The 13,407-nt window shown below is 42.6% G+C and overlaps 1 protein-coding gene across 8 annotated transcripts in view; it reads right to left on the bottom strand.

Moving 5' to 3' along the window:
- Positions 1-13,407, bottom strand: part of Lef1 (lymphoid enhancer binding factor 1) — a 109,844-nt gene that overhangs the window by 34,964 nt on the left and 61,473 nt on the right. For all 8 annotated transcript variants that reach the window (XM_070022420.1, XM_070022418.1, XM_070022423.1 and 5 more), the window contains exons 4-5: positions 5,528-5,660; positions 1,327-1,417 (exon numbers count right to left, since the gene is read on the bottom strand). In XM_070022420.1, the coding sequence (XP_069878521.1) occupies positions 1,327-1,417; positions 5,528-5,660 (224 nt within the window). The remainder of the gene's footprint in view (positions 1-1,326; positions 1,418-5,527; positions 5,661-13,407) is intronic.

The raw sequence follows: 13,407 nt of genomic DNA on the forward strand, positions 1-13,407 counted from the left end.
CTTTATTTCCAGCCACCAGTGATGCAATTTGGTACTGGATTGTTCCTCCCCCGTAGCTAAGTTCCCACAGAATAATGGATCTAGGTTTGAAAGTGTGCAAATAATTAAATCCAGTGAGTGATGGTGCGATTCAAGTGCTAAAGTGAGAAAAAGTGAGAGCGCCAGAGGGTGAGAATAAATCGGCTGGCATTCCCATAGCAGAATGGCCCTTCCTTCCTGAAGAGAGCTGATGTCAAAAGTTTAGGTACAGCTGGGCCAGGATATGTCGGCTATGGGGACAGTGAGCCAAATCGAGAAAGAAGAGAAAGGTTCGCTCAAGTGGCAGCTCTGTTTCCAGGAAGGAGAAAATGAGGAGGGGAAAATGGAGACAGTGTAGAATCGGACCAAGGAAAGCTGCGTGCTGATGATCAAATGATGGAGACAGGCTACATTATATGTTAATTGTTCTTTCTTCCCATAACGTATTTTCTGTGCCTTTATAATTTAAAAACCTTCACCACAAAATAAAGAATATTAGTATTTGGATTTCAAAGGAAAGACAAGTCTCTCAAGCCAGGCACCAGTGGCCTGTAATCCTAGCTACCCAGGAGGCTGAGATCCGAGGATCACAGTTTGAAATCAGCCCTTGAGACTCTTATTTCCAATTAGCCACCAAAAAGCCAGAAGTGGAGCTGTGGCTCAAACGGTAGAACACCAGCCTTGAGGAAAAAAAAACAATGGGACAGTGCCTAGGCCTTGAGTTCAAGCCCCAGTGCTGGCACAAAACAACAACAACAAAAACCAACCTCGAATCAGTGCTTTGCATCTCTGAGATGGAACTGGATGCTTATTAACCTTCAAAAGAAACTTGTATTTTATTGGATTTCTCTCCAATTCCATGCCATTTTGCTTTGCAAAAGGAAATAGTCCATGTGTCTAAATCCATGTTTCAAAAGTCTTAAGTTGGGCATTTTAAAAAAAAGAGAGAGAAGAAGAAAAAGAAAAGCTACAAGAAAAAAAAAAAAAAGCCACTCTGAGCTCTAACTTTGTACAGGCATACCAAGTGCCCAAAGCCACAAATTGAATCCATAAAACTATAAGCTTCAAAGCAAATGCTACACAGTCATTTTCTACACATATTAGTGAACGGATTCAATCCATTTCAAAGTCTGTATGTTTTTTTTTAATCTTTTAAATTGAAATGAAATAAAGTTAGCACCTTGCTTGTTGATGTGAACTTTTTCTCCCCTCCACAAGTGTCATCATTCCCAATGCTCATTTCCCACAAAGGGAAAAGGAAAGGCCATAAATTCACACGCCTGGCTGGAGGGTACAGAAGGGTCTTACCAACCAAGAGGTGGGGTGATTTGTCCTACCCCACCCGGAGACAGAGGGTAAAAGGTGGGAATATCAGGAGCTGGAGGGTGTCTGGTCATGCCTGTTAAAAAAGAACAAATAGGTAATTTTTCAGAGCCACAGGACATTCAATTAGCAGAACAACAGACAAGCAATATAACATGTGGGGTCCTTCAGACTTATGATCCAGAAACAATTTTTATTCATTAGATCCAATAAAAAGATACCAAGTGTGTGAGCTTTTCTGAGGATTTCAACATTTGGGGCTTCCAGTAATGGATCTTGAGACATTCTTGTAAGAATAAACATGCTGCCAAGGAAATAGTCAGAGAAAGAAGATTTTTTTTTTAAGTGACTTATTTTACTTATTTTAAGTGACTTCTTATTTCGCTGTGGTTAATAGTATGGGGGGATGGGTGTTTGGGACAGAATGAAAAATGATGCCCTTCATCAACAATGGGCCTCACGCCCAGGGCTCCAGGGTTAGGTACATTGCTGGTTCCCTGTTGGAGACGTAGATCTGGGGAATGTGATACCCCTGAGGGTTGCAGATTAATTAGGAATCATCTCAGGCCTCACAGTGGTCACACTTGATAAGATTCACTTAGTCTCTGCCTGCCTCTGCAGCTCTGACTAAGCTCTTCATCAAGCCCAGTCCTCCGGGCCCCAAGGTCACACTGTTCTGGATTAGCTGTGTTGCACAGGAAAGGAGAGTGGGCCCCAATTGTTTCCCAAGCTCACACTCCTGGAGAGTAGCCTGCCTCTAATGGTGGAAGAAGGGGGGGGCGGGAATGGTTGCTTCATACAGCTAGGCATGGAGGTAGAGAGCCATTTCCATACCCAGTGCAGGTGCGCATTCTGAAGTGTAACACTCTGTGGCTGTGAATTCACTGGCTACTGCGTGGAACAGATCCGTTCCCCATACTGATCCATATAACCAACCCTGCTGTATGGGCTTACAGGTACACAGTGTGGCTTAGCTCATAATAGAGGCAGAACATGAACCCAAGATTCTATGAGCAAAGATTTCTCAGAAGTGTGTGCCTTCCCACCTACTGTGTCTCCAACACCCATTCAGCACAGCTTTAGAGATTGAGAAACTTCTAAGTCACTGCTATAAATGTAAGTCATGCAGGGCACTGGTGGCTCACACCTGTAATCCTAACCGCGATCTGAGGATCGAGGTTCAAAGCTAGCCTGAGCAGGAAAGTCCCTAAAGACTCTTAGCTCCACTGAACTACAAAAAAACAAAACAAAACAAAAAAAAACCCTGAAGTGGAGGTATGGTCTTGAGCACAGAAGCTCAGAGACAGCGACCAGGCCCTGAGTTGAAATGCTATGACTGGCAAAATTTTAAAAAGGAGGAAAGAGAGGTAGAATCTGATGTGACTGTTAATAGGAAAACAATCCGCATTTATTTTTCCACAAACAAGAATGGCTTTCAAAACCAATTTACACTTTCTGAATAGTTCTGCCTAGAGTTAAAGTACTGGATGTGCTATTCTTCTCCTCTACCCTATCCTTACTTTTTTTGTGTGTGTGTTTTTGTTTTCTGAGCAAAACTGACTAGCTTACTAGGAATACTGAATCTGTACCTTTGGCTTCAGAGACCCCACTCAAAAGAAGATACACCCCCAAAAGAAGGCAGCAGAAAGAAAATAAAGCAAATAAAGTGGGGTTTTTTGGGGGGGCAAAGAAAGTATACAAATGGATTTACATTAACTCAGTATCATGTAAATGAGCCAGTGCTCTTAAACCAAAAAGTCTGCCTATCTCCAGAGGTGGCTAAAACTCGGGACAAATGTATAATTAAAAACAGGATCTTTATATTAAAACAAGCACAGGTATTGTCTATGCAAAAATCACAAAGTTTTCTCTAAAAAAAAAAAATCAAACAAACAAGTCAGTCTTAAGAAATGACTAGCAAGCCTTGTACTGGCAGCTCACACCTATAATCTTAGCTACTCAGGAGGCTGAGATCTGAGGATCATGGATCAAATAGGCAGGAAAGTGCATGAGACTGTTATCTCCAGTTAACCCTCTGAAACCAAAAATGGAGTTGCTGTGGCTCAAAGTGGTAGAGTGCTAGCCTTGAGCAAAAAGTAAAAGGTCAGAGACAACGCCTAGGCTCCAAGATCAACAAAAAATAAAAAGAAAGTTTAAAAAGGAAGGAAGGAAGAAGGAAGGAAGGAAGGAAGGAAGGAAGGAAGGAAGGAAGGAAGGAAGGAAGGAAGGAAGGAAGGAAGGAAGGAAGGAAGGAAGGAAGGAAGGAAGGAAGGAAGGAAGGAAGGGCAAGGAAGGAATTTCAGGTCCTGCCACTGGTCTCTTCTTGGTAGTTCTGTAGATTTTGTGTAAAAAAACAAACAAAAGAGGTTTAAAATGCAAGGATATAAAATATAAGCAGGCAAAACTCTCTCACGAGAGCAGTAAGAGATGAAAACAGAAAACATGAACGTATTTACTAGCCAGTTACAAGCGTGCATGTTTTTAAAAAGTGAATTGTCCTAGAATTCTTGAGAGGAGAAACAGCTGAACCATGATTTGTCATCCTTTAATGAATACTTCAAAGTGCTTCAAAAACAAGACCTAGGACACAGAAAGCACTATTTAATTGTAAAGTAAATACTTTAAAAACTAAATAAAATACACTGCTGAGTTGTTTTTTGTTTTTTTTTTTTTGCTAGTTGCTTGAGACTTTTAAATCTATACTTGTCATCTGCATCTTTATGGTTCTCAGATGTATATTCCAGCTCAGACCCTGGGCTAAGGACTGTACCGTACTCTAAATTGCCTGTGTCATGTCTCGCCTGCAGATACCGAATAAAAACAGTTAAACACACCGTGACTAAAATAACACTTGGTGTCTCTGTGTATAGAGAGGGGCCCGGACAGGTAGTCAAACCCAGAGCTGCCACTTACTAGGCCAAGCCACACCCTCAGCCTCAACATCCTATTACTGATCTCACTTTCATACTCAGCCTGCTTCCTAAGACCTGCCCCACCATCATTTCCTGTCTTACCACTTGTACTCAGAGCCTGGGCACTGTCCCTGCGTTGCTTTTGCTCAAGTCTAGCACTCTACCACTTGAACCACAGTGTTACTTCTGCCCTTTTCTGTGTATGTGGTATAGGGCTTTAAGCACGCTAGGCAAGCCCTCTACCACTAAGCCACATTCGCAGCACTGAAAGTTCTTATTCTTGACAAACAAAACAAGGTGGAGGAAAGCCTGGAAGGATGAAAACAGGCCAATCTGGAAACATCTATGCAAGTGACTGGTGTCTCTCTCTATATCCATCTGGCTATCTATTGTGATGGTATGCAGGGTCTGAGTGCTAGCTCAGCTTTCTCCACTAAAGGGTGGCTCTCTATCACTTGAGCCACAGCTCCACTTCCTACTTTTTGGTGACTAACTGGAGATAACGCCAACATTTAGACAGGGTGTGATCCATTCAGTCCCTGCATGACAAATCCCTATGGCCCTGGTTCCACGCCATCCCCACCTGTTAAGTCACTTAATAGGTATCTAGAGTATCTTACCGAGTGATCTACTGTCTGGGTTGTACAGATACTGTCTACAAATAACTCTTTTGTTTGTTTGTTTTTTAAAAGATCCTAAACATATGAGTTGGTTATTTGAATATGCCAGAGTAAAGCCGTAGAGTATGTCTTTTATGTCAAAAAGTGAAAGTTCTAGAGCAATAAGAAAATATATATATATATGAGTTCCAGGATAAAAATACATCTCCGATCTGTGAAATTCTGAAGGAAAATATAAGTTATATTAGTTTTGCTGTCTCACCTGACACTGCCAAGTCATAGCCATGATTTGTACCAAGTACTTAGTTACGGTGGAAAAAAAAAGAGTCTGTTTGAAGGTTCATCACTCTGCCTTGTTTTAGGCCATCTAATGGGGGACTAGGAATGTATCCCCCAAGGATAGGGTGAGAAGATGACTGTTCATGGTTAGATACATAAGTGCAGATAAATGAATTAGTCCATTTGTACAACACATTAGTGTATTTTGTGGATTTACAGAGCTGTCACTTGGAAAAGGCCCCTCACCTGGCTCTTCTGCTTTTAATCCTGAGAAATTAAAAGAACCAATGACTGAGTCTTATGGGTTTCTAAAGAACTCCTAAGCAATGAAATGCGAGAACTAGCTCCTTGATTAGAAGACGCGGAGCCTCTCACCTTGTTTGGAGCTGACATCTGATGGGAGATGTGATGGGTGAGATCCAGGAGAAAAGTGCTCGTCGCTGTAGGTGATGAGGGGGGTGAGAGGGTGGACGGCGTGGGAGGGCTGCACCACGGGCACTTTGTTTGACTGTGAAGCAAGCACAGGGTCCACCATTAGTACAGGCACCCAAATCTCGTCTCCTCTCCCAGATGAAACCAAGCAGCAGCACAGATTCTTCTCCAGACTTAAGACAACCAAAGCCATCTCACTGACCCTTCTCAGCATTTTTCCATAGGAAATAGTCTTGACTACTCTGTTATCATCCAGTGGCCTATTTGATTACTCCATATGGCCTGAATCTCAGCGGATACATATTGCACTCCTTTCTGCATCATCTCCCCAGGTTGTTCAAGAAAGAACTACCAGAGCAAAACTGAAGAATGTTTTATAAGCTCTTTGTTCATTTCATATATATATATATATATATATATATATATATATATATATATATATATATATATATATATATCTCAGAACAAAAAAGTCACTTAACAAGAAATTGTCCCAAGAACAAATAAATGACTGAATGTTGCCAATTTGAAGGATCAATGTGAAGGAACTCAGTAAGTATAGATTTATAATTTATAAAATCTTCTATAGCTGTACATCTGGTAAGAACCACAATACATAATTTTACTATTATTTTTGCATCCTGTAGCTTTGTTAAACTGATTGCCCATCAGATTTTTGTATCTACTAAGTCCATCTTTTGCTCCAGAAGGACTAGCTAGACAAGGGGAAATTTCTACTCTTATGTGGGGAGGGGGGCAAAGGGAGGAGGCCCTGGGGCCTGGGCGCTGTCCCTGAGCTCTTCAGCTCAAGACAAGCACTCTACCACTTGACCACAGCACTACTTCCTGTTTTCTCTTGGTTAATTGGAGATAAGAGTCTCACAAACTTTCCTGCCCAGGGTTGGCTTTGGACCATAATCCTCATATCTCAACCTCCTGAGTAACTAGGATTACAGGCAGGTGCACGCGGCTAAAATTTCCACTCTTGAGTGTGACTGAATAACAGAAACAAACAAATAAACAAGCATGGCTTGAAAGAATAAGTTGTTTACATTTTATATTTTGGCACACTTCATCTAAACACTGGTTTACACACCAATTTTCTTATTTACCTTGGAAGTGAAAAACTATGTAACTCAGGGTACTTGGACTTCATCAATTTGAAATCTGTGATCATTTTGATCACAAGCAAAGTTGAAGGGACCCCATCTCCAAGAAAATTCTGACCAAGTAAATCAGTTATGGGGCTGGGAAGTAGCCCAGGGGCAATTGCCAGGTAAATACAACATCCTGAATTCAATCCCCAGTACTCCCTGCCCCAAATACAGTAAATCAGTCAGGTAAAAAGGGGGATCATTTTAAAGGAACTCTAGCTAATAAAAATATATTGTGCTTTTTTGTTGTTTATTTGAGACAGGGTCTTGCCAGGTAGCCCCAAGCTAGCCTCAAAGTCCTGGTTCTTCTGCCTCTGCTGCTGAAGTGCTGGTATTACAAGCATGATGTGGCACCACACCTGGCCCCATCATATTCTATCCTTGAAAAATATGAAGAGTGCATATTAAGTGTTCTCACCACAAAATAATTCTGTGCAGTTAAGACATGCATTCATTCATTAGATCTGACCATTCCATGGCATATAGATACTTCAAGACATGTTAGGATACAATACATGCATGCAGTTATGTTTGTCAATGAAGAAAAAAAAGATAAAGAAGAACACAAAAAGAAATTCCACTCTTCCCCCAAAGGAAAGGAACTCCACAAAATAACATACATGTAAAGGATGATTTTAAACCCATCTACTACTTGGAGAGATCTCCACTTAGAAACACCATAGCCATGAGGAGCATGGATTTTAGGAGAACAGGATTTAATGAACTCCCAGGTTCAGGTGTCTTCCCTGCAATTAGTTTGAATTAGGGCGATTTTACAGTCCTAAGATACATGTGATACAGCTTTCTCCAGAAACAAATACCCACAATTGATAAAAACAAATTGTGACCGAAACATGAACTGCTAAAAATCCAGGCCTGTGTCCAGACGGCTGAGTGATCCCCACCATACCCTTGGTGTATGGGGGTGACACCCAGGGACACAGTCATTTTACATCGGATGATTTTCCCCAATTAGCTGTGGAAGCATGGGGCTCTAATGGCGGAAGGAGAAGACATGCTAGTAAATTCCAATTCTCCTTGTACTCTTGTACTCTATCATGGCACTCTCCAGCATAGAGAAACGTATGCGTGTATGGAGGTGGGGGGCAGTGGAGATAAAAGGTGGAACTCACATTTTTGGAGAATGTTGTAATTTCTACATGAGATTTTTCTCTACTTTATAATTACCAGCTCATCTCTAATGGCAAAACTTGCATGGCTCATCTAGCCCTTGGCATGTATTAAATAGAGCACCATTATCAAAGCCACACAATTTTTTCCCCTACATACCTCAGTACAAACATCCATGCATATAAATGTGTAAAAGGTTACCAAAGAAAAAATCTTTTAATGCTTTTCAAGTGTTAATGATGTGGTTAGACAAATATATGAACTGAGCCTCTTAAACACAAGGAATTTAGAATGCTGGGGGTTGCGTAAAAGGATATTATTATAAATCCCTTTTAAAATGAATATAAAGAGGTGACATTGATCAAGATGCATTTTGCTCATGAACTGCTATGTGCAATCAAAACCTCTTTGTACAGTTAAAGATAATAAAAATATAAAATGGGAAAATTAAAATGTTAAATATAAAATGAATAGAATATAGAAAAAAATATAAATTATCCAGGAAATAGAAATGAGGGTTTTTTTCTTTGTCACTGTTATCCTTTTCTTTTTGTCTTGTTTGTTCATTTATCTGTCTTTGGGAGGGAAGAGAGGGCACAAAAGTGGAGGGACAAAGGGTAAACAAATGCAGCAGTGATACTTACTAGACACTATGTGGAAAATGAAGTACATAACTTATGGGTGGGGACTGAGGAAAACACTGGGAGAGTAGGAGGGAAGAGGTGACCATTATCCAAAAAGAAATGTACTCATTACCCAACATATAAATGCAACCCCTCTGTATCGCCTTTATAATAACACAAAAATTTTGAAATTAGAATTATGTAAAATAGAAAAAAAATCAACACCTGAATGCTGAAATATACTTCAACTGCATCTTAGAATTTCTTTGACTTTCATTGTCAAAGTCTCGAAGTATAATTGTCAAATGATCTACAAAGATATTTTTTGCAGAACCTTCTGGTAATATACATATGTACTTATGTATTTACACACATATATGTACATATGTATTCACACACACACACACACACACACACACACACACACACACACACACACACACACACACACACACACACACACACACACACACACACACACACACACTTCTTTGCATGCCTTTCTTGTTTCCCGAGCATCGCCTAAAGGAACGTACATTACCATCTCCCTAATGTCTGACCTCTCCTTCCAGCCATAGAGCTCAGAATCTGGTGCCTTGAAATCTTTTTTTTTTTTCTTTGCTAAATTATGCTATCCTTGCTCTCCTCTTAATTTTACGGTTTTCAGCACAGATTTGCTTTCCTGTGGGAAGAAGATAAGGAGCTGTGGATTTTAATTTAAGCCCTGGCCTTGTCTTATATTTTGCAAGACGGATCGTGAAAACGGTACTACGAGGTGTGTTAAAGCCAACAAGGATTAGGTCCATTTTCCTAGCCAAATAATAAAAAGCAATACGAAATCTTCAATAGTAAGTGGGAGCAGAATTCTAAGGGTTATATTTCGCCTCCTGCCAACCATCTCTTCCAAGTAAGAAGGACAAAGCGAAACGGATTCCAGCCTCCACTGCAGATACATGGCACGGTGACACTACGGCCAAGTGTCCCCAGGCTTGAATTTGTGGGCTGCCTCGGATTTCAAAAGTTACTTATGCCTTGAGGTTACATGCAAACACAAGGCTAGGACTCTGGCTTAGGCGGTTTGGTTAGCTTTTAAGAGATACAGAAGAAATAGTCAATGCTCTTCTTTGAATCTCAGAATAACCATGTGGTGTGTTTTCAGGTGGGGAAATAAATGAAGGGAAGAAGGGCCACCATTAACCAAGTAAGTCTCAAAAAGACATTTATGAAACACTACCTATACAGTTACAAATGTGTATATGTACATAGGTGCATATGTGTATGTATGCATGTGTGTATATGCATGTAGTTACATGTGCATGACCATAGCCATCTATGTGTAAATATGCACATGTGTATATTTATTAAACATCTAACGTTTCCCAAGCACTATTCTAGCACTGATCCAATGCAGAGAAGGTACCTGATCTCCCGCAGCTCATTTTCTAAAGTTCTGCAAGTGGAGACAGGCACCACAATTTTTTTTGTTGTTGTTTACTTGGTCAACCCTGGGTCTTAAACTCAAGGCTTGGGCACTGTCCTTTATCTTTTTGCTCAAGGCTAGTACTCTACCACTGTGAGCCACAGTTTCATTTCTGTATTTCAGGTGGTTAATTGGAAATAAGCATCTCCCAGACTTTCCTGCCTGGGCTGGCTTGAAGATCCTCAGATCTCAGCTTCTTCAGTTGCTGTGATTACAGATGTGAGCCACCAGTGCCAGGCTAACAATGTGTTTTTAAAATTAAAAAGCAAAATTTGAAAAGAAAGCACCAATTACTATGACAGAAATGGGCCAGGTAATGTGCAAGCAGTGTGGGTGTCATTCTATGCCCAAGTACCACAGCAAAGCTACAGAAACCAGATGCGCATTTCAAGCTCCAGCTCCTTGTTTTGCAAGACAGGAAGAAGCTTGAGAGACCGATCAGAACGAAGAAGCTGCTCAAGCCAGGACAATGGCAGCACCCCAAATCCCACAACCCCATTCTCATAAGGCAGGGTGCTATGAGTACAATAGGCAGGGAGACCCTCTACGGCCTGATACACCAACATCAGGTAGTGGAGAAGTTTGTCCTTTGTTTCTGACCCTATGATGGGTACTATACACACAATATCTCACTTAATACAACCCAAGATTCCTGATATCTACTCAGATGCTTTGCAGGGAGGGAGCAGGGGAAAAATCACTGATTCTGCTTCATTGAGATATGTTTTACTGTCCAGTAAAAACTGCTAGGCGTCCCCAATGAGTCCTTTGTTTTATCATCCAGGGTAAGAGAATGCATAATGATTCCATCTCTATCGGACACACCAGGCAACCTGACCTTACCCCCAATTCTCTATTCCTCCTCCAAGACCCTTAGTTATTTGCTTAAATTCAGTTGGCAGCATGGCTAAGTAAGGCTCAAGACTGAAATGTTCAGATTCTAATTGCAGATGCTTTCAGCTTGGGCAGGTAAGCAAAGGAAAAGTAATAGAGATGGAAAATAGTCTGGAGGCTGAGATCTGGGGTTCAAAGCCAGCCTGGGCAAGAAAAGTCCCTGAGATTCTTATCTCTAATTAACCACCAAAAATCCAGAAGTGAGGGGTAGGGGACGCAGGTGCAGGAGAAAGAAAAGGAAATGCACTGGGCAGATGCTGGAAGAAGCTCTCTTTCAGCTGGGAATGTACCTTAGTTGTAGAGTGCTTGCCTAGCATGCATGAAGCCCTGGGTTTGAATCCTCAGTACCACATACACAGAAAAGGCTCTGTGGCTCAAGTGGTAGAGCGCTAGCCTTGAGCACAGAGAGGCTCAGAGGCTCAGTGCCCAGGCCCTGAGTTCAACTTGGAAGACGCACCATCAGGCCACACGTCAGTGCATCTACCACCTGCAAGGGCTTACTGTGTAAACACATCATCCTCACAAACACCTTTGAGACAGAACTCCTACTATCCTCCTGTTACAGATCCGGCAAGAGGCGTGGAGAAGCTACGTAACTTTCCCCAGGCCACACAGCTCATGTGTAGAGAGCCAGGATTCAAAGGCAACAAGTCTAGCTCCTGCCGCCAAGTTCATTCCGTGCGGCCTCCCTGATGAGCCAGGCTCGTAAAATCTTGGGACACTGAGTTGACCACCATGGCCACACCTGACTGTGGATGACATCGATGAAATGCCTTGTGTGGTCTCTGTTCTAAGCACAGGCATCACACCTGACAAAGAAGTCCCTCAGGAGAAGCGGTCAGAGCTGCAGAACCTCAACCACTGCCTTTCTCTGCAAGACTGGACTTTGTCCTGAGAAGTTTTGCTTGGCTGCCGCCCAGGCCGATCCCTGCAGGTAGGAACCTGGAGGGCATCATAGCCAATAAAACCCACACCTCCTGTGGACACAAAGTGGGTGCCACTTAGGGATCTGAGAAGCCACCCCCAAAAGCAGCATTCCCAGAAATGACCCACTCACCACTGGCAGGAGCTCAAGGTGGCCATGAAAGTTGGGGAGCCTCCCACGATGTGATTTCTGGGAAGGACTGAAAAAGCATGGTTCAACTCACTCCAGGTTAAGGCCTCCGGCCTGTAGGCGGGTGAACTGCTAGAGGAGAGGCTGCTCATGGGCGAGAATGAGCGGGGGAGGCCTGTTGGAGGATGAGGATTGGGAGAGAGGCCTGCTGGAGGGAGAGGACTGCAGGAGAGGCCTGCTAGCCACTAATGGTGAACGCTTTCTTCATATGCAAACGGGTTTCCAGTTCTGAGAGCACCCTGGCTGGCACAGCACTATCTCCAGCTAACCTGGAACCCCCAGGGGATCTCAACTCGCAACATTCTCAGAGCCCAACTTAAGCAAAAAGCCAATCTAGTGGATCTGGGAAAGTGGCTCAGTGGCAGAGTGCTTGCCTTGCGTGCATGAGGCCTTGGGTTCGATTCCTCAGCACCACATAAGCAGAAACAGCTGGAAGTGGTGCTGTGGCTCAAGTGGTAGGGTGCTAGCCTTGAGCTGAGAGCTGAGGGACAGTGCCCAGGCCCAGAGTTCAAGCCCCACAACCGACAACTGGAACAGCATCCCAAAATGGGAAGGACAATGTCCCAGGGGGAAGAACACTAAGTACCAGTCAGCACAGCAGGGCTTCTATACATGCTCCAACACATCCCCACACGTGGGTGTCTTTACCCCATGCTTATAGATGTGGAAGACCTTTTGAACACAGAGCTAACTAATCATTAGGGGGACAGATGAGCTGCGCTGGTGCTGGTTTGATACCAAAGTCCCTGCTAATCCTGATCCACTGTGCTCTTCACTCTACCTTTGTTCCAAGCCATACCGCAGGGTAATGTAGCCTGCCTTGACCTAAATAAGGAGACATCTAGACAGGAACAAATAATCTTAGAGAGAAGACTGATTCCACTAGATATGAGTCCACTAGAAGATCTACTCTAAAACAGACAAGCATGGAAAAACCTGTTCTCCACATTCTCTACAAGGTGACAATTCCACAAAACATATTAATCAACTCTGAAAGCAGCCCTACATTTGCTGTTAAGAGTTCTGCTTTACTGGGTGCTAGTGGCTCATGCCCGTAATTCTTCCTAGCTACTTGGGAGGCTGAGATCTGAAGATCACAGTTCCAAGCCAGCCTGGGTAGGGAAATCAAATTAGAATCCTATCTCCAATTAGCTAGCAAAAAGCCAGAAGTATAGGATGGATTTTCCTTCCAGGACTGGCTTTGAACCTTGATCCTCAGATCTCAGCCTCCACAGTGGCTAGAATTACAGGCATAAGCCATGGGCACCCAGATCTAGTGATCATTTTAGTGGGGACACTAAAATGGATTTTCATAATCTGCTTTTGAATTCAACTTTCCATCACTGAAGCTACACAGTCAGTCCAGCTCCACAGAAACCGGCTGTTCGCAAACAGACTTGTTTTAGTAGCTTTATCAGCCAACTGTG

The sequence above is a fragment of the Dipodomys merriami genome, unplaced genomic scaffold (genome assembly GCF_024711535.1).
Source record: "Dipodomys merriami isolate MVZ:Mamm:240054 unplaced genomic scaffold, mDipMer1.0.p SCAF_15, whole genome shotgun sequence".
Taxonomy (NCBI): domain Eukaryota; kingdom Metazoa; phylum Chordata; class Mammalia; order Rodentia; family Heteromyidae; genus Dipodomys; species Dipodomys merriami.